Raw genomic sequence first — 19757 nt, forward strand, 5'->3', positions numbered from 1 at the left:
CTATGTAATCGATACCCTCTGTCTGGAACGGGACACTTCACACTGCTGTTTCTGTTGAAAACTGGCTTATTTGAATGTTATAGTTTCTACAGACTTCATGAGGGCAAACCCTTCCGTTTTAACAAAAGTTTCTCACTGTGTAGAATCAACTAAGCTATAGGCTACATTAATAATTAACAAAAAAGATTTATTGCGAAAGATGGAAAAAAAAAACAATCCAATTATTGGCAATTTGTTTAATGACAAACTGTTTTATAGCACCTATATAGTGTTGACAATTCAATTAGCACCTTAATAAAGGAAATGCAAAAGAATTAAAATAAAAAGATTGCATTGACATGTTCAATTCATGACACGACCACATATTGGTCAACTCCAAACACTCACACGCAAACACAGGACATACAAACATATGTTCTAACAAAAGTGGAACCAAACTAGTCCAAACAAGTGAACAACTGAAAAAGAGGCTGATATTAAATAAATTAAATTTTATATATGTTTAATTTTTCTATAAAAACGTATGTGAGGTCGATGGTATAGTAATGCATTATTCATTAAATATTTTTACTATTTTCCCACAAAAGTGTGCCACCCTCTCCTGGATAGGTTTATGAAAAGTGGGGTAGAACAAATGCATCTGCCAGCATCTTATCCCCAATCCATTCATGGTAAAGAGAGGAGGCTTGATTGGAAATATCAAAACATGTCATTCTTTCATTCTCTTTAGACCTGCTTTCAACTCCACGATTTAGAGTTAAGATTTAAGTACAACACATTTCAAATAGTCACTTGTTATTTACGTCAATGGTGTCATTTTACCACAAATAAACAAAAATAAATAACTAAAACGTCCGCATACAACTTGACAGGTGAATGGGGGGGGGGGTAATTCACACCTACTGCCTCCACCCCATATCCCAGGAGTCTCCAGTACGTTTGTTCTAACATGTTGACTAATCCGACTAGAAAACAAAGAATGGCAGATAACATCATACCACATCATACCTTGAATTTTCACAGCAGTGTTTCTCAAACTTTTACTAGTGACGCCCTCCAGACCAAAAACCAAAAAAAAAATACTATCACGGTGACCCCTATCCCATTAGCCAGCTTTATTCATTCTAAAATATAGATTTCTAACTACAATTTAGATTTTCAAAAAATGATTTGTTGTATTTGAAGCTAAAAAGACCGCATTTGCACCCCTTTGTCGAGGTGTTGCACATTTTAAGAATCACTGGCTTCTAATGATTTACAATGTGAGAGCGAAATCTTGTACAACATTTTAAAAAAAGATTTCATTTCCTCATTATATTCTCAATGTAAAGATTCATCAACAAAAATGTTCTACTACCTCAACCTGCAACTACTGCAGCTGTAAATCTAACTATGGCAGACTAAAACAGAGACTTCGTTTTACATTCAAGTAACATTCACGTCACACTTTGAACAACCAAATGTCTTGATACATTTCTGAATTTACAATGCAAACAGAACATTACTTTGTCATGAAATTTCTTAACAATCACATGACTTACTTATACTTGAATGACTTGCCATAGGACTGTCAATATTAAACCCAGAAATGCATTGAACAGGATTTTTTAAGATTCTTCTGAGTGCACTGGCAAGATAAGGAACCAAATCACTTCTGTAATTTACATCCTCAAAATAAGTCTCAAGAGAATCAAAATAATTACCAGTCATGAATGTAGCCTCATAATTTTCAACCATTAGGCCTACCAGTTTAATATGCATGGTATTCTGGGTCTTTCTATTTTCGTGAAGGTGTGTGGGCTACATTGTACAACATCTACATACAACTGATTTGTACCAGGGCTAGAAGACATAAATATGTTATGTTTTTATGTACAAATCTCCATATGTACACTAAGAACAAACACCCCACCCCCCACACACATGAACCCCCCCCCCCACTATTAACCAATCCAGTTTGTTTCAGACAGACGTAACACATATAAGCACATGTCTTTTCAAATACATAGGTCTGTTCGTTTCAGCAAGCTGTACACAGATCTTAATGTAATCTAACAAAAATAATGACCTACGAGAGTAAAATAAAAAACAATCGCATTAAAGCAACACTTCATACATTTTGTTGTGTTTGGTCTCTCAGACGACTGGCGTCATAGTCAATGAAACAATGAGCACGGTGTTCTATGTACAATATATGTTTGAGAAATGTAAGAGGCACAGGTGAAATGTCTTGTCCATTGTATTACATTCTACAGATGTAGATAGATAGATAGACAGATATAAATACACACATCGCGTAATGTTTGTTGGAAGTGCGCTAGGATTGTCTGAAAACCTTATGAAGGAAACGAAATGAATTGTGTGTGTATATATAGTACAAATAGCGAAATCTTTGTTGTGAGTTCAGGAGATTCTCCCTAGATAAAAGGCTTTTAAACTCGATAGATATCAGAGATGCCATTGTAAACAAACTTTTTTCTAACAGGGTCGTCAGTCAATGTTGTGTTAGGCATGTCAACATTGGCAGAAAGAAAAAAATATGATTAGAACTTTCTTCCACCTCCCGACAAGAGAGTTTTTCTTTTTTTTTTCTTGGAACACCAAGTTACTGACCTTAGAAATTGACAGGCTACAATTTTACATCATCGTTGCTATTTCAACTTCGAGAAAACAAAATGTCAATAAAGTTTTGACAAAAAAAAATAAAGGTTTGAAGTTTAAATACAACAAGCTGTCTATAAACCGAAAAAAAAGTTTTATTTTTTTCCTTTTATTTCGGTAACTATGGGATGTATTGTAATGATATTCTCAACAGTTTGCTTTATAACTATTATCCGGTTTATAACAAAGTCAAAAAAAGTTTCCTTGAAGTTTTCCGATAAATAACAGTTTTTTTTCCACAAGTGTTAAAGTCCATGTCTTTTTCAATACACGCCCATGCTTTACACCAGGAAAGGAACTTTAAAAAATCTTTTCTAGTAGCGGATTTACAGATATGAATACAGGGAAACAGAATGTAGAACCAGTGCACGCTAGAAAAAGGAACAAAATAATTAAGACAAAGACTAAGACTAAGACTGCTTTATTGATCCTTACGGAAATGTGTTGTGATTACAAGGACTCTTTTCTCATATACAGACAACACAACAGAAACATTGACACTATTCTCTTATACCTTTAACTCTCTGTCTATAGTCTGAATTCTAAATGTTCGTACGTAATAGTGGATTTTAAAAAAAAAATCGTGAACACGTCTACTTTCTACTGTGAATGGGTCAAGATTTATTGGCGAACCCTGTCCTGAATGGGTCAAGATTTATTGGCGAACCCTGTCCTTAATGGGTCAAGATTTATTGGCGAACCCTGTCAAAGTTTGAGAAAGAAGTGAAGTACAACCAAATTATGCTACACAGCATTTCAAAACAATTGTGTAACATTCAGAATACATGCATTGAAAGTGTTGTCAGCACCTAGGAAAGTAACATTATGACCACGATATAACATTTTTTTTCTTTATATGCTGTCACCCAAATATAGCTATAGAGACAGGTTGGGATTTAGATCCTTTATATATTTTACAAAAGTTAAATACATTTTAGAGAACGGTGTGATTCAAGGCCTCATTTTGTGATTTCTCTCTCCTTTGGCCGGCCGTTCCTTGGCCTTTTGGATTTAATTATTCCTTATTTTGTGGCTCTGTAAGCCCAATTCTCCCTAATATAATAGGTATTTATGCGCCTCACAAACATTTTAAAGTAATATTAGTGTCTATTTACTCTTCCTACATGTTAGAGCACAGTTCACACCGTAACTAATGCATTTTTCTATAGTATTGAGAACTGGTGAAAACAATAGACATCTTAAACTCATCATAAGGATTAAATGTACAACGCCTAACTAGTTGGCAGTATCTAACTATAAGTGTCAAACATTCTGAAGCGATCATTTCATAGTTTTACCTTCACTTGTTGATAATTAAAATATGTGCAATGAACTTACGTACGTGTATAGTGCTATGCTCCTTATTTATGTGTCCACTATTTGAATGACATTTTATAAGGGGGCGGGGGGATAGTTTGTGCCTGTTAGACCACGGGGCAGCACCTGTGTAGTATTGCGATGCGAGCCTAGCTCTATAATATGACTAAAAACCAACTCATTAAAAGTGACTACACAAAGACCTAGTTGACGGATGTATTTACATTCTGACTTTAGTATCCTTGTAATGCTGTAGAAATTATCACAAAATATGTAGAAATAGAATAAATACAACTAAACATGATTATCTGAAAAAGGCGAAGTGATTATCATAAATTTAAAAACGAATGAACTTAGTCCACAGATGGCGTTGTAGAACCTTCGGAAATTCCAGAACTTTCACTCATGGCTCGGGTTATTCCAAGCTCAGCAAGTTCTGCCCCACTGGGGGGAGGTGGGAAAAATCCGCCCAGTAGATTGGGTCTCTCTAGCTTGGTGACGTGAACAAAGCAACAAGGCTGTGAGATGTCCACTTTCTTGGGCGGCTTGTATTTTTGTTTGCTTTTCTTCTCTTTCTTCGACTTCCTCTTCTTGTTGCTAAGATTTAAAAGGTCGTCGTCGGGATTGGCCGTGAAAGTCCGAACGGCCTCGGCGAACTCCGTGGCGGCTTTGCCTTCGTCGAAGCTGAACCCTATCAGCCTGGTCGAATCTGTGGACAGAGAGACGGTGTGGAAATTGGAGTGAGGCGTGCTGTATCGGGTCAGGTGGTTGATTTGGTCCTGCCACAACGTGAACCCGGTTCCCTTTTCAGCTAATATCATGCTAAGGCGTCTCTGGCGCACATGTTCGCCCGTGTCTAGCACTAGAACGGGTATTCCCGTTTTGGAAAACTCCCACTCGTCTTTGCCGATATCTGACGGCTCTGGAGGACTAGGCGTCTGAGTGTTCGTAGTATTTTTAGATTTTTTGTCTTTAGAGTTTTCTAGTGTCTTCTGGACGATCGTTGCCCTGTCTGTTAGTTTAGGCACCGAAACATAAAGGTTAGCCAGAGAGCGACATACTTTCACTTCAGTTTTGTGGCTGCGGTAAAAAAGCTCTACCTGGTTGATGTCGTCCTCGGTAATGCCTGCCACCAGTGGAAGGACGAACCCAATAGGGCCAGAGCTTGGGGCCGTGGACGGGACGTCGGACAGCTCAGACGATGTGTCCGAAAACGCAGAGCTACCGTTGGATCGCACGGCATCGGCCTCGATGTTGGCAATGCTCAATGGGATGGTGCTGGAAGAGAACTGGAAGTGGTCAGGCGATGCGTATTTGGTCTGAAAGCGCTGCACAGCCTGATCGTCAGAACCGTTAGGCTGCTTCTGCTGCAGAAGGAGATCCTCGGTGGATGAATGCTGGGTCCCGTCTCGAAAGGATGGACTGACTCGAACGTCAGTTGCACTTTGCAAAACAGGACCGGAGATGTCTATTCTTTTCAGTTTTGTCTCAGACATTTTCAAAATTCCTGAATCTCAAGGCGCCTGTTGATCCCAGTGATCGTCCATTGTTTAAAAAAAAGAGCAGAAGAAACGAATCAGAGGTCTTAGATCAAATACTTAGCTTGGCATGTGCTTAGAAAAGTATTTCATTGAATGCATATATGGCGTCAATCTGAAAAAAAAAGATAATTGATGTCATATTAGGGAAAGTATGCAAACTTTGATAACTTAAAAAAAAGATTAAATTTTACTATGTTTGTCAAGCAAGCAGCACTACTCATAAAAGTAATAGAAAGCATTAAAAAGATTTAAATGGTATACAATGGATTAGTAAAATGAGGTCAGTCAACATTATGACGTATACATCAATCATACTTCTAGCGGTGACGTATACAATAGGCAGGCTAGAATGTCAACACGGACGCGCCCACTCATCCCTAACAAGCTCCGACACGACACCGAGGGCCGAGAGAGTGCAAAAGTTACTCAGCCAGCACGTAACCAGACACACTTTTAAGTGGTATGCCCGGCTCCTAGAACAACACAATCTTGACTTAATGAACTCAAAGGATCTGCCCGTACAGTTTCACGTGCTGAACTCTAGTGCAGGCTGTCAGAAGAGAGCTGCTTCTGAGATCCTGCTGTTAGACAAAAGTCAGCGGACAAGACAGGAAGCGATGGGGGGAGGGGGGGGGGGGTTACTGTAAGTTCAGGTCAGAGACAACACTTGAAGGGGAGATAATGTGAGGAGATTTTTTTTTTATCTCCAATCATTGGCCAAATTTTGTAGATATATTTTATTTCGGTATTTATCAATTAACTACATATAAAATGGAAACATTTCCTGTAATAGATAAAACATTATGTGTTTACAACTAAAGGCCTAGAAAGACTTGAAACATTTAACAATTTACCATCACAAAAGATCTCCTAGGTTTCCCTAGTAATTATATCTTTAAATACAAGTATGAATCCTGTATACATATTTCACATGTGCAAGGGAAACGAATGTAAACGTATATTGAAGTAGCTATAGTTGTAACATTTTGGTATATATTATGCACAAATTGTAAGACAAATTTCCTGCATAATAAAGATCATTATTGTTATTATTATTTTAGAAATAAACTAATATTCATTCTCGGGCACTGCCAGGGTCGAGCTTCGTTAAAGAGAAACAAATATTCATTGAAGTCCCTTTAACAGCGTCCAACTGTCCATTGCGGAATTTTCAAATGATGTGGTCAATCTACAGCAATACCACCTTCAAATGATGTGGTCAATCTGCAGCAATACCACCCTCCGACAGGCAATGAGAATCTTTTTAAGGATGTTAGGGCCTTGATATAGCAACAGGGGATATTGTTATTTTATTATTATTGTTTGGATTATGCCTATAAATGAGGTCATAGCTAACTGCTCTTATTGTGTATGTGTGTGTGTGTGTCCACAGAGAGGAGAGGGTGTACTATTGTTGGAGTGCAAGTGACCTTCAGTCATCTAGTTACTGCTAATCATTTATCATTAAGACTTGAGACGAAGAAAGTTTTTGTCCTGCGCTTGAAACACGCTGGACTCCAAGAAGCTGTCAACAAGATAGTGGTGACTCAAGCTTGCCAACAGTTAGAAAACACAATATCAAGATGGAAGGTAGCCAATGCCACGTAGAACAATATCAAGATGGAAGGTTACAGTAGGGTAGCCAATGCCACGTATTAAGAGGGGCTGAAACACAGACGTATGTTAAAAAACAAAACATCTAAATAAACTGGTTTGGTCACCTAGAAAGCCAACCAATCAACCAGCGTTGACAGCACACACTACCAGATACATATACCAGCGTTGAGACAAATAGGTAACTCAACAGGTAATGACAAATACCTTTACAGTGAGCCCTGCTTGAATACTGCTACAGTTAAACCGTTTGAATGCTGTCATTTGAGTTATGTAACTGCCTGGGGGCTAAGCTTTGTTTCAATGTGTCCTCATTTAATGGTGCTTACACAGGACTCGAAATTTCTTAGTTTATGCAATGAATCTCTCTTCTCTTTCACTCATTCTCTCTCTCTCTCTCTCTACTCTCATTATCTTACTCTTTCTCTCTCTCTCTCTTAAAATATAGAATCATCGTCATCTATTTAATATGTATTTATGTCTATACAACTGTTGTGTTGTTTTTTTTATAACAATTTTTGATAACTTTGTATAAATAAAAAAATTATTTTTTTTGCTTTTACATTATGTTTATGAACACAATTATTCATTTAACTTTCAGCTCACCCTTCTTTGTCTGCATGTGTGTATGCAAGTTGCCTCTTTCTCTCAGTAACTCACAAGTATACACTCAGAGTTTATCCTAATGTAAAAAGATGATAATATGTATATCCTATTTTAAAAAGAGTATTATATATCTATATCCTAGTGTACAAAAAGAATGTTATATCTCTCTAATAGTGTAGCGTTAATAATTGCGCAGCACTCTGAGCATTCAGCTTATGTTTCTATTCTACTATACATTACAAGATAGAAAGTCAAAACCTTAATGGCTTTTTTTTTCACCCCTAGCTTCTAACATAAGCACTCGGGAAATTTAAACAAACATCTGCTTCCAAGCCTACATCCCCCACTTCGAGTAGTCCTAACAGACAACTTGTTGCACTTAAATCACGTTTTTATAAAGCAATTAGCAACTAGACATTAATTAACCATTGCCATGCTTCCATAATGCTACACGGTATAGGTTCTAAAGATAAATTTCTTTGTTTCTCGGTATAATATAGATAGATAGATAGATAGATAGATAGATAGATAGATAGATAGATAGATAGATAGATAGATAGATAGATAGATAGATAGATAGATAGATAGATAGATAGATAGATAGATACATACATACATACATACATACATACATACATACATACATACATACATACATACATACATACATTTATGCATACATAGAAACATAGAAAGGATTAGATGACATTAGATTAGATAGACATATATTGTGTTGATTATCATGTAATGACTTTTAGAACATCAAGTAGTAACACAATCAATGACATTATCTTAATAAATAACATTCAATGACACAAACTTCATTGCTAGAGTTGCATTTCTTAGGAAACGATTTCACCTCTAGCCATGCTCATCCCTTCCTTTATGCTTGCTCTCCATATGGATCTATCCAGTGGCCCCTTTCCACAACTGTTCGTTGTCAATTTTGAAGAGCTTTATGTCGCGTTTGCATACATCAGTATACCTTTAAAAAGGGCGACCAGCGGCTCTCCTGCGTTCTATTACATCACCATACAGAATGTATTGTGGGAGTCGAACTTGTGGCATTCTGTGAACATGACCAAATCAGCCGAGGCGTCTACTGCTGATAAAAGCGCCAGATGTCCTGGCATTCTGGTCTTCGAAGTACTTCCTCATTAGTTATTTTATCTTGCCACCTTTTTTAAAAAATCCACTTTAATTTAAGCATCGGAAGTCAGCTTTTTTTCCTGCCAAGAGTAGGTTGACCAAGTTTCACTACCGTATATCAGAGTGCTTATCACACATGTCCGGTAGATTAGGTCTCTGGTATTGGTAGTCAGCATGGTTATGTCTCGTACTCTTTTCTGCAGCCGTGACATGGTGCCCATTGCCCTGGCTATCTTGTAGCAGAAGTGAAATAAGGCCAAATAAGTAATGGTTTGGTTTTATTTTGTTTTGGCGTGTCACTAGGTCTCACTATACGAAACAAATCTGTCAGTCTCTCTCAAAACATTGTTTGTACTCATTAAAATTCGTATTTTTGAGCCATCATACAATTTTGTTTTCAAACTACGCCTGCAGGCCATATCCGGCCAATCGTGTGCCCGCAGTGTATGCTGACACAGCAGACGATAGAGTCCATTGGACTAGAACTTTTTTCTTACTGTGATGCTGTCCATGACAAATGTTTCTGAAATCTTTTTGGCCCCGTATGCCGAAATATGTCGAGCATCACCGATGTAGGTCTAACCTACTTTGGTCCAATTGTCTTCCTGTCAGACACTGTGCAGCCCTAGTCATTAAAGATGTCTATACCTCTTCAACCCTCCTCTCTCCCCTCCCCTCGCCCCACTCAGCAACATCTTTTTTTTTCCTCACACATCGTATAAATAGTTTATCCATCGACGGCTCATGCCCGAGAGAGCTGCGACATGGTTGTGACGTCAGCTCTATAGTTAGACTCACTACTTGAAACACTTTGACATGTGTTGCCAACTCTTAAGGATGCTGAATAAGGAATCTTGTTTTTTTTTTTTTTTTTTGTTATCGTCAGCTGTGTCCTTAACGTGGTAGATCTAGTCATCTGAGTCACAATGTACAAAATATGTTGGTTAAGCTCTTCAACACTAATCTGGTCAATGACCATGATCAGATGGTGTTGGTTTGTTTTCGCTAGCTATATTTGCAGGGATATAAGTATAATTCGTTTTCTATTACATATGGATTTTTTTCTCTCTATTGTTAAAACAACAAACAAAATATTTTATAAAAAACTATCCACTTATACTTCAACTTTAAAATAAATAAAATATTTACTAGCCTGCAGCATACTTACAGAAAAAGGATCTTAGTATTTATGTCTTTTAAAATACCCAGATTCTATGTTTTTTTAATAGAGCCTACTCACGTAAAATGTATTCGTGCTATATCTATTTTAGTTCTACTCTAGCCATAGCTGAAGTAGGCAAACATGATTTGTTTCATTTCGTTATTATTTCGGTTTATCCTGATTTACAACAGATTCCGTGGATTATTAAAATACAAAAATAGCCACCACTTGTACAAATTTGTGAGAACAATATCTCCAGAAATAACTCTAGAGGCTGTCAGGTCGGGTAGCTATTCAACTAACACTAATCACCTCAATTCTGTTTTATTTTTTCTCTTACTTTCTATTCTTTAACTGTGTTTGTTTCTCTCTCTCTCTCTCTCTCTCTCTCTCTCTCTTTATGACGTTGCTGACATTATTTTTCAAAGTTTTATCAAGAGACTAGGAAGTAGAAGTACACAAAGGTGAGTCGTGGAGCGGGATATTGTTATCAGGAGTTGGAGCTGAGTTTAATAAACAAGGCAGAAATCGTACAGCTCCTGACAACATAAGAACGTCAGACAACATAAGAACGTCAGACAACATAAGAAACTATTATTGACGTATACCCTATTGTGTTATTGATTTGCCAGATTTAAATAAATTTGCATGGCAATGATTTTTATTTGGATTCCTATGACTTTTTGCAGTGCGGCCATTTGTAATTGACCTAAATAACATTTGCCCACTTGACATAATTGTAAACCCCAGTTGGAGGCAGAAATAGATGACTTGTACTTTATCTGCCCAGGCAGCTTGGTTTCATGGGGAATTGTTTTGAATTGAAGAAATTCATCATAATATCGTCAAAGTTTAAAACATTGGAGAGTTGGAAGCATCTAAGTCTGTGTGATGACACATTAAAGTCTGTGTGGTGACACATCAAAGTCATTGTGGTGAAACATCAAAATCTGTGTGGGGACACATCAAAGTCTATGTGGGGACACATCAAAGTCTGAGTGGGGACACATTAAAGTCTGTGTGGTGTCACATCAAAATCTGTGTGGTGACATATCAAAGTCTGTGCTGTTGAAAGGCACACAAGCTTTTAACAGTAGAACAATATTTTTGTAAGATTTTAAAGAATCTGATAACGTGTCGTTGTTTTAAACAGTGACATGAATGTTTCTGGGTTTTACAACTGGTATCAGAAAATGAAGATAAACAACAATATAAGGCCATGTGAACGAAAAATAAAAGGAAGAATACTGATAGAATTCGTACGTTAGTCTAAGAGATGAAACAGCCACTCTCTGGTTCGATAGCTGGTACCATTCTTATAAAAGAAACCCGTAAGAATGTTTGGTGAGCACCCTAACGAGATGAACAGGCCACTGCCAAGAGGCGATTTTAGCCCAGAGTCAGTCACTGTCCATGAGGCGATTTTAGCCCAGAGTCAGTCACTGTCCATGAGGCGATTTTAGCCCAGAGTCAGTCACTGTCCATGAGGCGATTTTAGCCCAGAGTCAGTCACTGTCCATGAGGCGATTTTAGCCCAGAGTCAGTCACTGTCCAATAGGCGAGTACTGTAGACGATTCAGAAGAGCTGCAATTCTGCAGAGAGAACGACAAAACACAGCTCTAGAGCGGCCAGGTGGTCCGAGTCAGGCTACACGGGGACATTGGAGAGACATGTGCTAAAAGCATGTTCGTCTCGTCACGAACAAAGTTTCAGATAAGGAGGACACCCCCCTCATTGGTGATGTAATCATTTTTGAAGTTGCCTAGAGCAGAGTGCATATTTCGTGAAAAAATAATTGGAGTGTGAGATTTAATAGGGCACAATATGTGAGGATGAGGCTTCATATGACACAATGAGTTTCAGGCTTCATATGGCACAATAAGTGAGTTCGAGGCTTCATATGACACAATAAGTGAGTTTGAGGCTTCATATGACACAATAAGTGAGTTTGAGTCTTCATAGGACACAAGAAGATATTGAGTCTTGATAGGACACACTAAGTGAGTGTAAGGGCTCAAATAATTCAATTTCAAACAGAATGGCAAAGAGACCAATGCACATTCCACTGGCCTAGAGACGGTTTAAAAAAACACAATAGAGGGACCACTTTTTTTTTATTGCAGTTCAAACATAATTAAATCTAAAACGAATGGGCGAACGCAATGCAATGAGCGAAAGCAAATAACATTTTAATCTTACTTTGGCGAAACGATTTGCCTACATCTTTACTTAGGGCTTAAAAAAACATTTAAAAAAATACTTTTCCTTAAAAAAATAATTCATAGGACAATGTATGTCTACTACACTTTATAATATTCTAATGCTAGGCCATTAGATCCAAACCTAGAAAACGATAGGCCATTAGAAGACGATGTGCTAAATGTTTCTGAACAATAATTGATTAAACTCTGGAATGAATAAGGCCTATTTGCGGAAATACCAGAAGACGAATTTAGTCTGTTCAGAATAAAAATGTTCTCCTTCTCTAGCCAAATTTAAATGTCTTTTGTTGTTGTTTTTTTTTTTACTTTGAAAAACTATAGTGACCAATCCAAAGTAGAGGAGATGGGGCCCTGTGTGGCCAACGAGCTGATAATTCTTTTTCCAACCATATACTTCAATTGTCAAATTTCTAGGAAAATATTTAGAGCCGTTTTCGAGATCAGTACAATAACAACGATGATATTTTAAAGAAATAGAGAGTCTATATTTATTTGGTGAATTTAACTCATAAGGCGTTACATTAAAATTGTTTTTTTGTTTTAATACGGGTTAAAGAGTCACGCAATTATATAACGTTATTAATTTTAACAGCGGTTACATCCTATGTGTTAGAAAATCTGCATGATTGACAGAGTGTTGGCCTAGATTTGTTTTTATACGTGGGCATGTCTCAATTCGTCTAGGGTCAACTTCAAAACAAAAGAAAAAAAACTACAACTATAGTGTCAAAAAAAGAAAAAAACTACAACTATAGTGTCAAAACAAAGAAAAAAACTACAACTATAGTGTCAAAACAAAGAAAAAAATTACAACTATAGTGTCAAAACAAAGAAAAAACTACACCTATAGTGTCAAAACAAAGAAAAAAACTACAACTATAGTGTCAAAACAAAGAAAAAACTACAACTATAGTGTCAAAACAAAGAAAAAAACTACAACTATAGTGTCAAAACAAAGAAAAAAACTACAACTATAGTGTCAAAACAAAGAAAAAAACTATAACTATAGTGTCAAAACAAAGAAAAAAACTACAACTATAGGCGTATGGGGTCAAAAAAAAAAAAAAGAACTCAGGAAGTAAAAGCATTGTCTAGATTTCAGTTCTGAATCAAGTCATCCACCAGTTTTCAGAGTCACGTACTTTTGACAAAGATTACCATTAAATAACATGTGTATGTATATTTTGGGAAGCAAATATAGGAATATCATTTCTTTGTCAGCACTAATGCCAGTTCTATTACAGCATACTCTCCGTTCACGCAAATGAATCCACGTGGTCACTATAACATCACCGAGCGAAATATTAAACATACTTTAAAACAACAAAACACAAAGCTTACATTGAGTAGAGGGAGAGGTCCGTTCAATCGCTGTCATATTTTTCAATATCTTTCTATACGGAACAAAATTAAATAATTCCCACCAATGTATTAACTAATTGGTTTATTTTTGTATAGATTCATGTGTTGTCTTCGAATGAATAAATGTTTAAATTTCAACTTGAACTGAGAATGGGAAGTAGGAGAAAACAAAACATGTCAAATAATCCAGACAGACAGACGGACGGATTGAGTTGATATTTAAAGCTTTGTTAAAACGAAATGCATTTATCGAAGAGTAAAAAAATGTTAGGATGTTCCTTCAGAGTTGAAGATAATCTACAAGGGGGATGGCAGCGGGCAGGGTATGAACCCGGGACCATATTGACACAGTCCAGAGCGCATACCGCACGACGGGGCAGCTATCCCCTCCAAACTCAGCTTAATCTATAAATAGCATTGGATACATTTGAATTCAACTTTACATTAGAATGTTAGCCGTTGAATTCTATTTAGATATCTTATCAGCTTTTTTCTTTGTGTCAAAAAATGTACTAAACTAATATTTCAAAGTTAAATTTTTTTCATAGCATAATTCAATGTCACACAAAAGTCCGAATTAATCCGAAAACAAGAATGTTTCTAAATTATGAAAGCTATTCAAGTTTGTGAAGGTTTAAGCGAGACCAATAGTCATAGAAGGCCTGAACACTGACCTGCAACGTTGCAACCAGTGGGCAGTTTAGACCAATTGCTCGTTGCCACGTCACAGGTCTGTACGACGTGGCAACGAGCTATTGGGGTCTCCACTGCCCACAAGTTACGATGTCGCAGGTCAGTGGTGAGGCCTTCAATAAGGAATGGTCTCGGTTTAATACGTTGTAGCTTATCTTTGAAGAAATATAGACCTACCTAGAATTAAAAACAGAGCAAGTTGAAATATAGACCTACCTAGAATTAAAAACAGAGCAAGTTGAAATATAGACCTACCTAGAATTAAAAACAGAGCAAGTTGAAATATAGACCTACCTAGAATTAAAAACAGAGCAAGTTGAAATATAGACCTACCTAGAATTAAAAACAGAGCAAGTTGAAATATAGACCTACCTAGAATTAAAAACAGAGCAAGTTGAAATATAGACCTACCTAGAATTAAAAACAGAGCAAGTTGAAATATAGACCTACCTAGAATTAAAAACAGAGCAAGTTGAAATATAGACCTACCTAGAATTAAAAACAGAGCAAGTTGAAATATAGACCTACCTAGAATTAAAAACAGAGCAAGTTGAAATATAGACCTACCTAGAATTAAAAACAGAGGAAGTTGAAAATACTCCCAACTGTAAGGACAATGTTTTATATTACTTCTCAAATAATCAATGTATGATTCTAGTTTTAGAGGAAATATGACTTGTCCCGTGTGAATAGATCTACTCTAAATTGAAAATACCCAGTCAACAGTACATGCAGTTTGGTTACACAAATAATTTAAATTATTATGATCAGGTTAAAAAAGTTTAGTGACAGGAGTGGAACTGCAATAATGTTGGAGGGTATAGAGTTGATCAGGTCACGTGGGTTCATTATAACAACATAAACAGACAGAGAGTGTAAAACTAGAATCTCAATGATACAAAATTGGAACAGGCTCGACATTTGCAACGAAGCATCAACACCCACGCCACCAGGAAGAGAAAGATAAACGCGGTAGAGGCTTGAAATTATCTAGGCCAGAGGATGTTTAACCTTTTCACAGCTCTGGGGCCATGGAATCCATCCATCCTTTCAACTTTGGGGTCAGGGCCGCCCTCCTCTATCTCCACGGTTAACATGTCCAGAAATTTCCTTCGAGGTGAACAAAATAATTGAGTAAATTAAATGTGTACATTATGGTTCAATTCTAGTGTTCTGCCCCCAATCTCATCTTCTTTCCTAGCCTCCATGTATACCGCTTCCACACCACCACCCCGCTCAAACCTGGACCACAACTAAAGCAAGGGGGAGGGGAGAGACTATATTTCGTAGTTAAGCACCTCTAGTTGAAATAGAAGTTCGTCTACTATTTATTATAATGTATGAGTGGTCTTTCATTTACCTTTAACCCTTGATTCCCATTCTTCAAGTTTCGCACGACAATTAATTATAATATCGCTCGCCCTTCTATAACACGCACAAGTCCAAATACAATCATGTCTTTCATCAAGCGCTCCAGAAAAAAAAAACAACAAGCGTCTAATTATATTTTTGTATCTCGTTAATTTGAGATAGTTTTAGGGAGCATGAAGGTGGAGAGGGAGGCTGTTAAGTGCCAGGATCAAAAAACTGTGGGTGGGCGGGTGGGTGAAGGTGTGGGGGGGGGGGGGAAAGCTGGTAATGACACTGACAGCGTTTATGTCATTTTAGTCAGTGACTAATAAAGGAATATCATAACAGTTGAGATTCAGGCACAGACTCAATTGTTCACTTCCTGTCAGAGTGCATCCATGCTTTCTACTACATCAAGTGTTCCAGATATCCGAATGTCGGAATGAGGCTTTAAGATTTACATCTGACTGTAGAAATGGGTCTTTAAGATTTACATCTGACTGTAGAAATGGGTCTTTAAGATTTACATCTGACTGTAGAAATGGGTCTTTAAGATTTAACTCTGACTGTAGGAATGGGTCTTTAAGATTTACATCTGACTGTAGAAATGTGGCTTATAGATTTACATCTGACTGAAGGAATGAGTCTTTAAGATTTAACTCTGATTGTAGAAATTGGTCTATAAGATTTACATCTGACTGTAGAAATGGGTCTTTAAGATTTACATCTGACAGTAGGAATGGGTCTTTTATTAATTCTTCTATTTATATAATTGTATTAGGGAGTGAAAATGACGCTAACTAAATGACACTAACAAACATTGCTACCTAGCCGTGTGGTATCGCTTTGGATTGTCACGAGTTCAGGCCCTTCCCGCTGCCATCCTTTGTCGCCCTGAAGGAGATTTGGGTTATGACGTAATATTCTTTAATTTAAAAACTTAAAAAAGGTTGTTAAAAAATATAAACACGTCAATATTACAACCCATGACCTATGAATATTTAATATTGAAATTTCAATTTATTCTTTTTATGCTCATCATTTATTTCAGTGTAAATCTGAGTGTGACAAAATATAAGTAAAAATAAATATTATTTACTTTTCCATGTACAGCTTCAACAAATGCATAAAAAATACACTATAAATTACAATTAACAAAAAGTTAGCTAACGGCATGCTTAATTAAAACAACTAGAAATTGGCACAGACTTAAACATTTGTTAACAATTTATGGATATTTCTAAAAGATTGTATAAATTTGATCTACGAGAGTTAAAAATTAAAACACTTGTGACATTCTTTGTGTGACAAAGGAATATATCTGCGCCTTTATCTCCAAAGACATAAAAAAAAATATAGTATCATTTAAAGCGAGAAAAAAAAACGAAGAAAGTTTATCAGCAGAAAATTGTTATTTGGCTTCAGTTTAAGGAGAGAAAAACACTGCATTGATTTCCAAAGGCATTTAAAAAATAACTGCTAATTTTTTTGAACACATTTAAATCTTTGAAATACACTAAAAATGTAGTGCAAATGTTATTCCATGTGTCTACACATATCACATTTCAGATACATGGGTATTAATTTTTCTTACATTCAAATCAATATGTCTTTCTAAAAATGGCCTTGAATTTGACAACAAAACAAAACGACCCTTGTCTATACCGAGAACTATCAGGTCATGAGTAAATTTGATCTTTTGATGTTGAATTGGATTCCCAAATATTAGTAATAAATATTAGTACTAATAATGCTTCTGTGGTGTCGGAGTGATTACAGAATTAGTCTAGGCCTATACATCTTCAAGAACCTTCCTACAGCAGACTGTTATTTGCGATATGTTGACCATTCCAAAATTGATTAACTTCAAATTACTGTACAAATCTAAGAACAAAAAATTGACCCTACTGAACGAGAGACAATGACTCTGTGATGAATGGAGGTGAAGAGAGGACGCAGGGCCGCATCTTGTGAACACAGAGAGTTAGAGGGTGAGAGAACCAAAAATAAAAACGAGAGAAAGAGAGCGAGCGATAGAACGAGTAAAGAGTAATATGTTGTTGTTTTTTTTTTTGTTTGTTGTTGTTGTTGTTTTGGCCTCCTTATTTCGTATGAACGTTTAATAAAATGGTGCAGTCTTTTTTTTTTATTCAATTCATCTCTATATCCGGGCCACTAATACATTGCAGTGATCCACGTACCTAGCTGACTCACAAGTCTGCATGAAAACATGTGCGCCTGAAACCATTCATGACTGACTCAACAACAACTACGTCACGTTGCACTTCCCAGACAGCCAACTCCTAAAGGTCTTGTTATTAAGTACAAACACATTTAGAAAACCATATGGCTCGCCAACATCACAGAACCTGTTCGATCTATTTTTAGAACATAGAGTACTCAAACCCTTGACGTCCAAAGGAAATGGTAAAGTAAAATTCACCTGACCAGCTTGAGACGCTCGCTTTGACAGACAAACATTTGATAATTAGTGCACTACCCACCACAAATGTTATAGAAGTCTTTGTGACATAAATAGTCAAACTTGTATTGGCGTATCTTGAAATCATTGAAATATAGCCTGACTTAGAAAAATGTAGGCTAATAAATTACGCATGTTTGGCAAACCAATCAAAAGAAGTCTTATAGCCATAATTAAATTACAAAGGTTTATAGGAATTTATTATTACAAAGTCAATATAGTAACCCATTCTGTCTGTCTGTCTGGTAAAAAGTCTGAAAAGGTTTTTTCTCCCACTTCCCATTCTCGGATCAAGTTTAAACTTGGCACAATCATTCATTTTACGCGAATCAATCAATAAAATTCACCAGCTATTTAATAAATTACTTGTAATTAAAAATTTTGTTCAATATCGAAATAAGGGAAATAAAGTATACTTAATGAGAGATGTGGATGTATGTATAGTTTCATTACCTTTATTACGTTTGTCCAGTTTTTTCTTCTTCCACTTCTCATTCTTGGATCAAGTGGAAATTTTGCAGAATTATTCATAGTCGATGACAATTCACAATTCATTTTTTTAATTAATCAATTAGTAGTAGTTAATTAAATTTTGTTTTATATAGCAGAAAAGAGTAAAACCCTGCCATCTTGAGATAAATGGCAGTAATTAGCGGGTGTTCCCCTTAAATAATTCTATTTTTTATTCTTTTTTTTTCCTTGTGTTTATCTCTAAAAATAACATTTACTTTTTAGCAGGACACCCCCCCCCCTTTTTTTTTTTTGGCACCTCCAATAAAACGGGCCTCATTCTATCGCTCCACACACACACACACATACTATTGGCCTGATAATTCTAAAATCTGTTCTGTTGAATTGAAACAGCCCACTTTAAATAATGACAAATAAATACGTTTGGCCTGCGAGTTCTAGCCCTTCATGACATCTTGGTGTTATGTCGAAATATTTGATAGGCTCTTTGTTACTTTTTTTTTCACGTTCTTCCACATAGTCTTTAGGCCCCTGAATTGATTGACCCCTTACCTTCAGCCGCAACAACAAATAATTACTCCTATACTTGGAGAAACATGCACCACAATTTTGTATATAAAATTAGCATTTGGCTTGTACGAAAATCAAATGAGCAAAGGCATATCTTTGTAGGATATAGCACTGGAAAACCTAAAAGATGCACTGATTAGTTGATTACGTAATTTATATGGGATAACTGAATTATGAATTATCAGATATCAAAATTGTTAATACCATTAATGGCGTTATGAAAGAAATAAAACATTTATAATATTATATAATTCAACACAAAGGTATCATATTTATATTTAGAAAAATAATATTAGAAAAAATAAAACAATTCAAAACAGATTACTATACTGCAGAAAACAAAGTTAGAAGACAAGCAAAATATAAAAATACCTTTAAAAAAAAAAAAAAAGAGCTTATCCAAGGGGAAGAACTCCACACCCACAAGTTTATCTCTCAATGATATATAAGTTATTTCCCTTTTTCGATACCAAACAAAATAATTACTTGACTAAATGGTTAATTTTGTGATTGATTCATGTTTTGTTAGGTAAAGTAAATAATGGTTTAAATTTCA

At 36.1% G+C, this 19757-nt stretch overlaps 1 protein-coding gene across 2 annotated transcripts in view; it reads right to left on the bottom strand.

Moving 5' to 3' along the window:
- Positions 1–221: 221 nt before the first annotated feature.
- The window catches only part of LOC106071652 (uncharacterized), a 32738-nt gene continuing 13202 nt past the window's right edge, over positions 222–19757 (bottom strand). For both annotated transcript variants that reach the window (XM_013231810.2, XM_013231811.2), the window contains one exon: positions 222–5631. In XM_013231810.2, coding sequence (XP_013087264.1) covers positions 4332–5474 — 1143 coding nt within the window. In that variant the 5' untranslated portion in view covers positions 5475–5631 and the 3' untranslated portion in view covers positions 222–4331. The remainder of the gene's footprint in view (positions 5632–19757) is intronic.

Source organism: Biomphalaria glabrata, chromosome 6 (assembly GCF_947242115.1).
Source record: "Biomphalaria glabrata chromosome 6, xgBioGlab47.1, whole genome shotgun sequence".
Taxonomy (NCBI): Eukaryota; Metazoa; Mollusca; class Gastropoda; family Planorbidae; genus Biomphalaria; species Biomphalaria glabrata.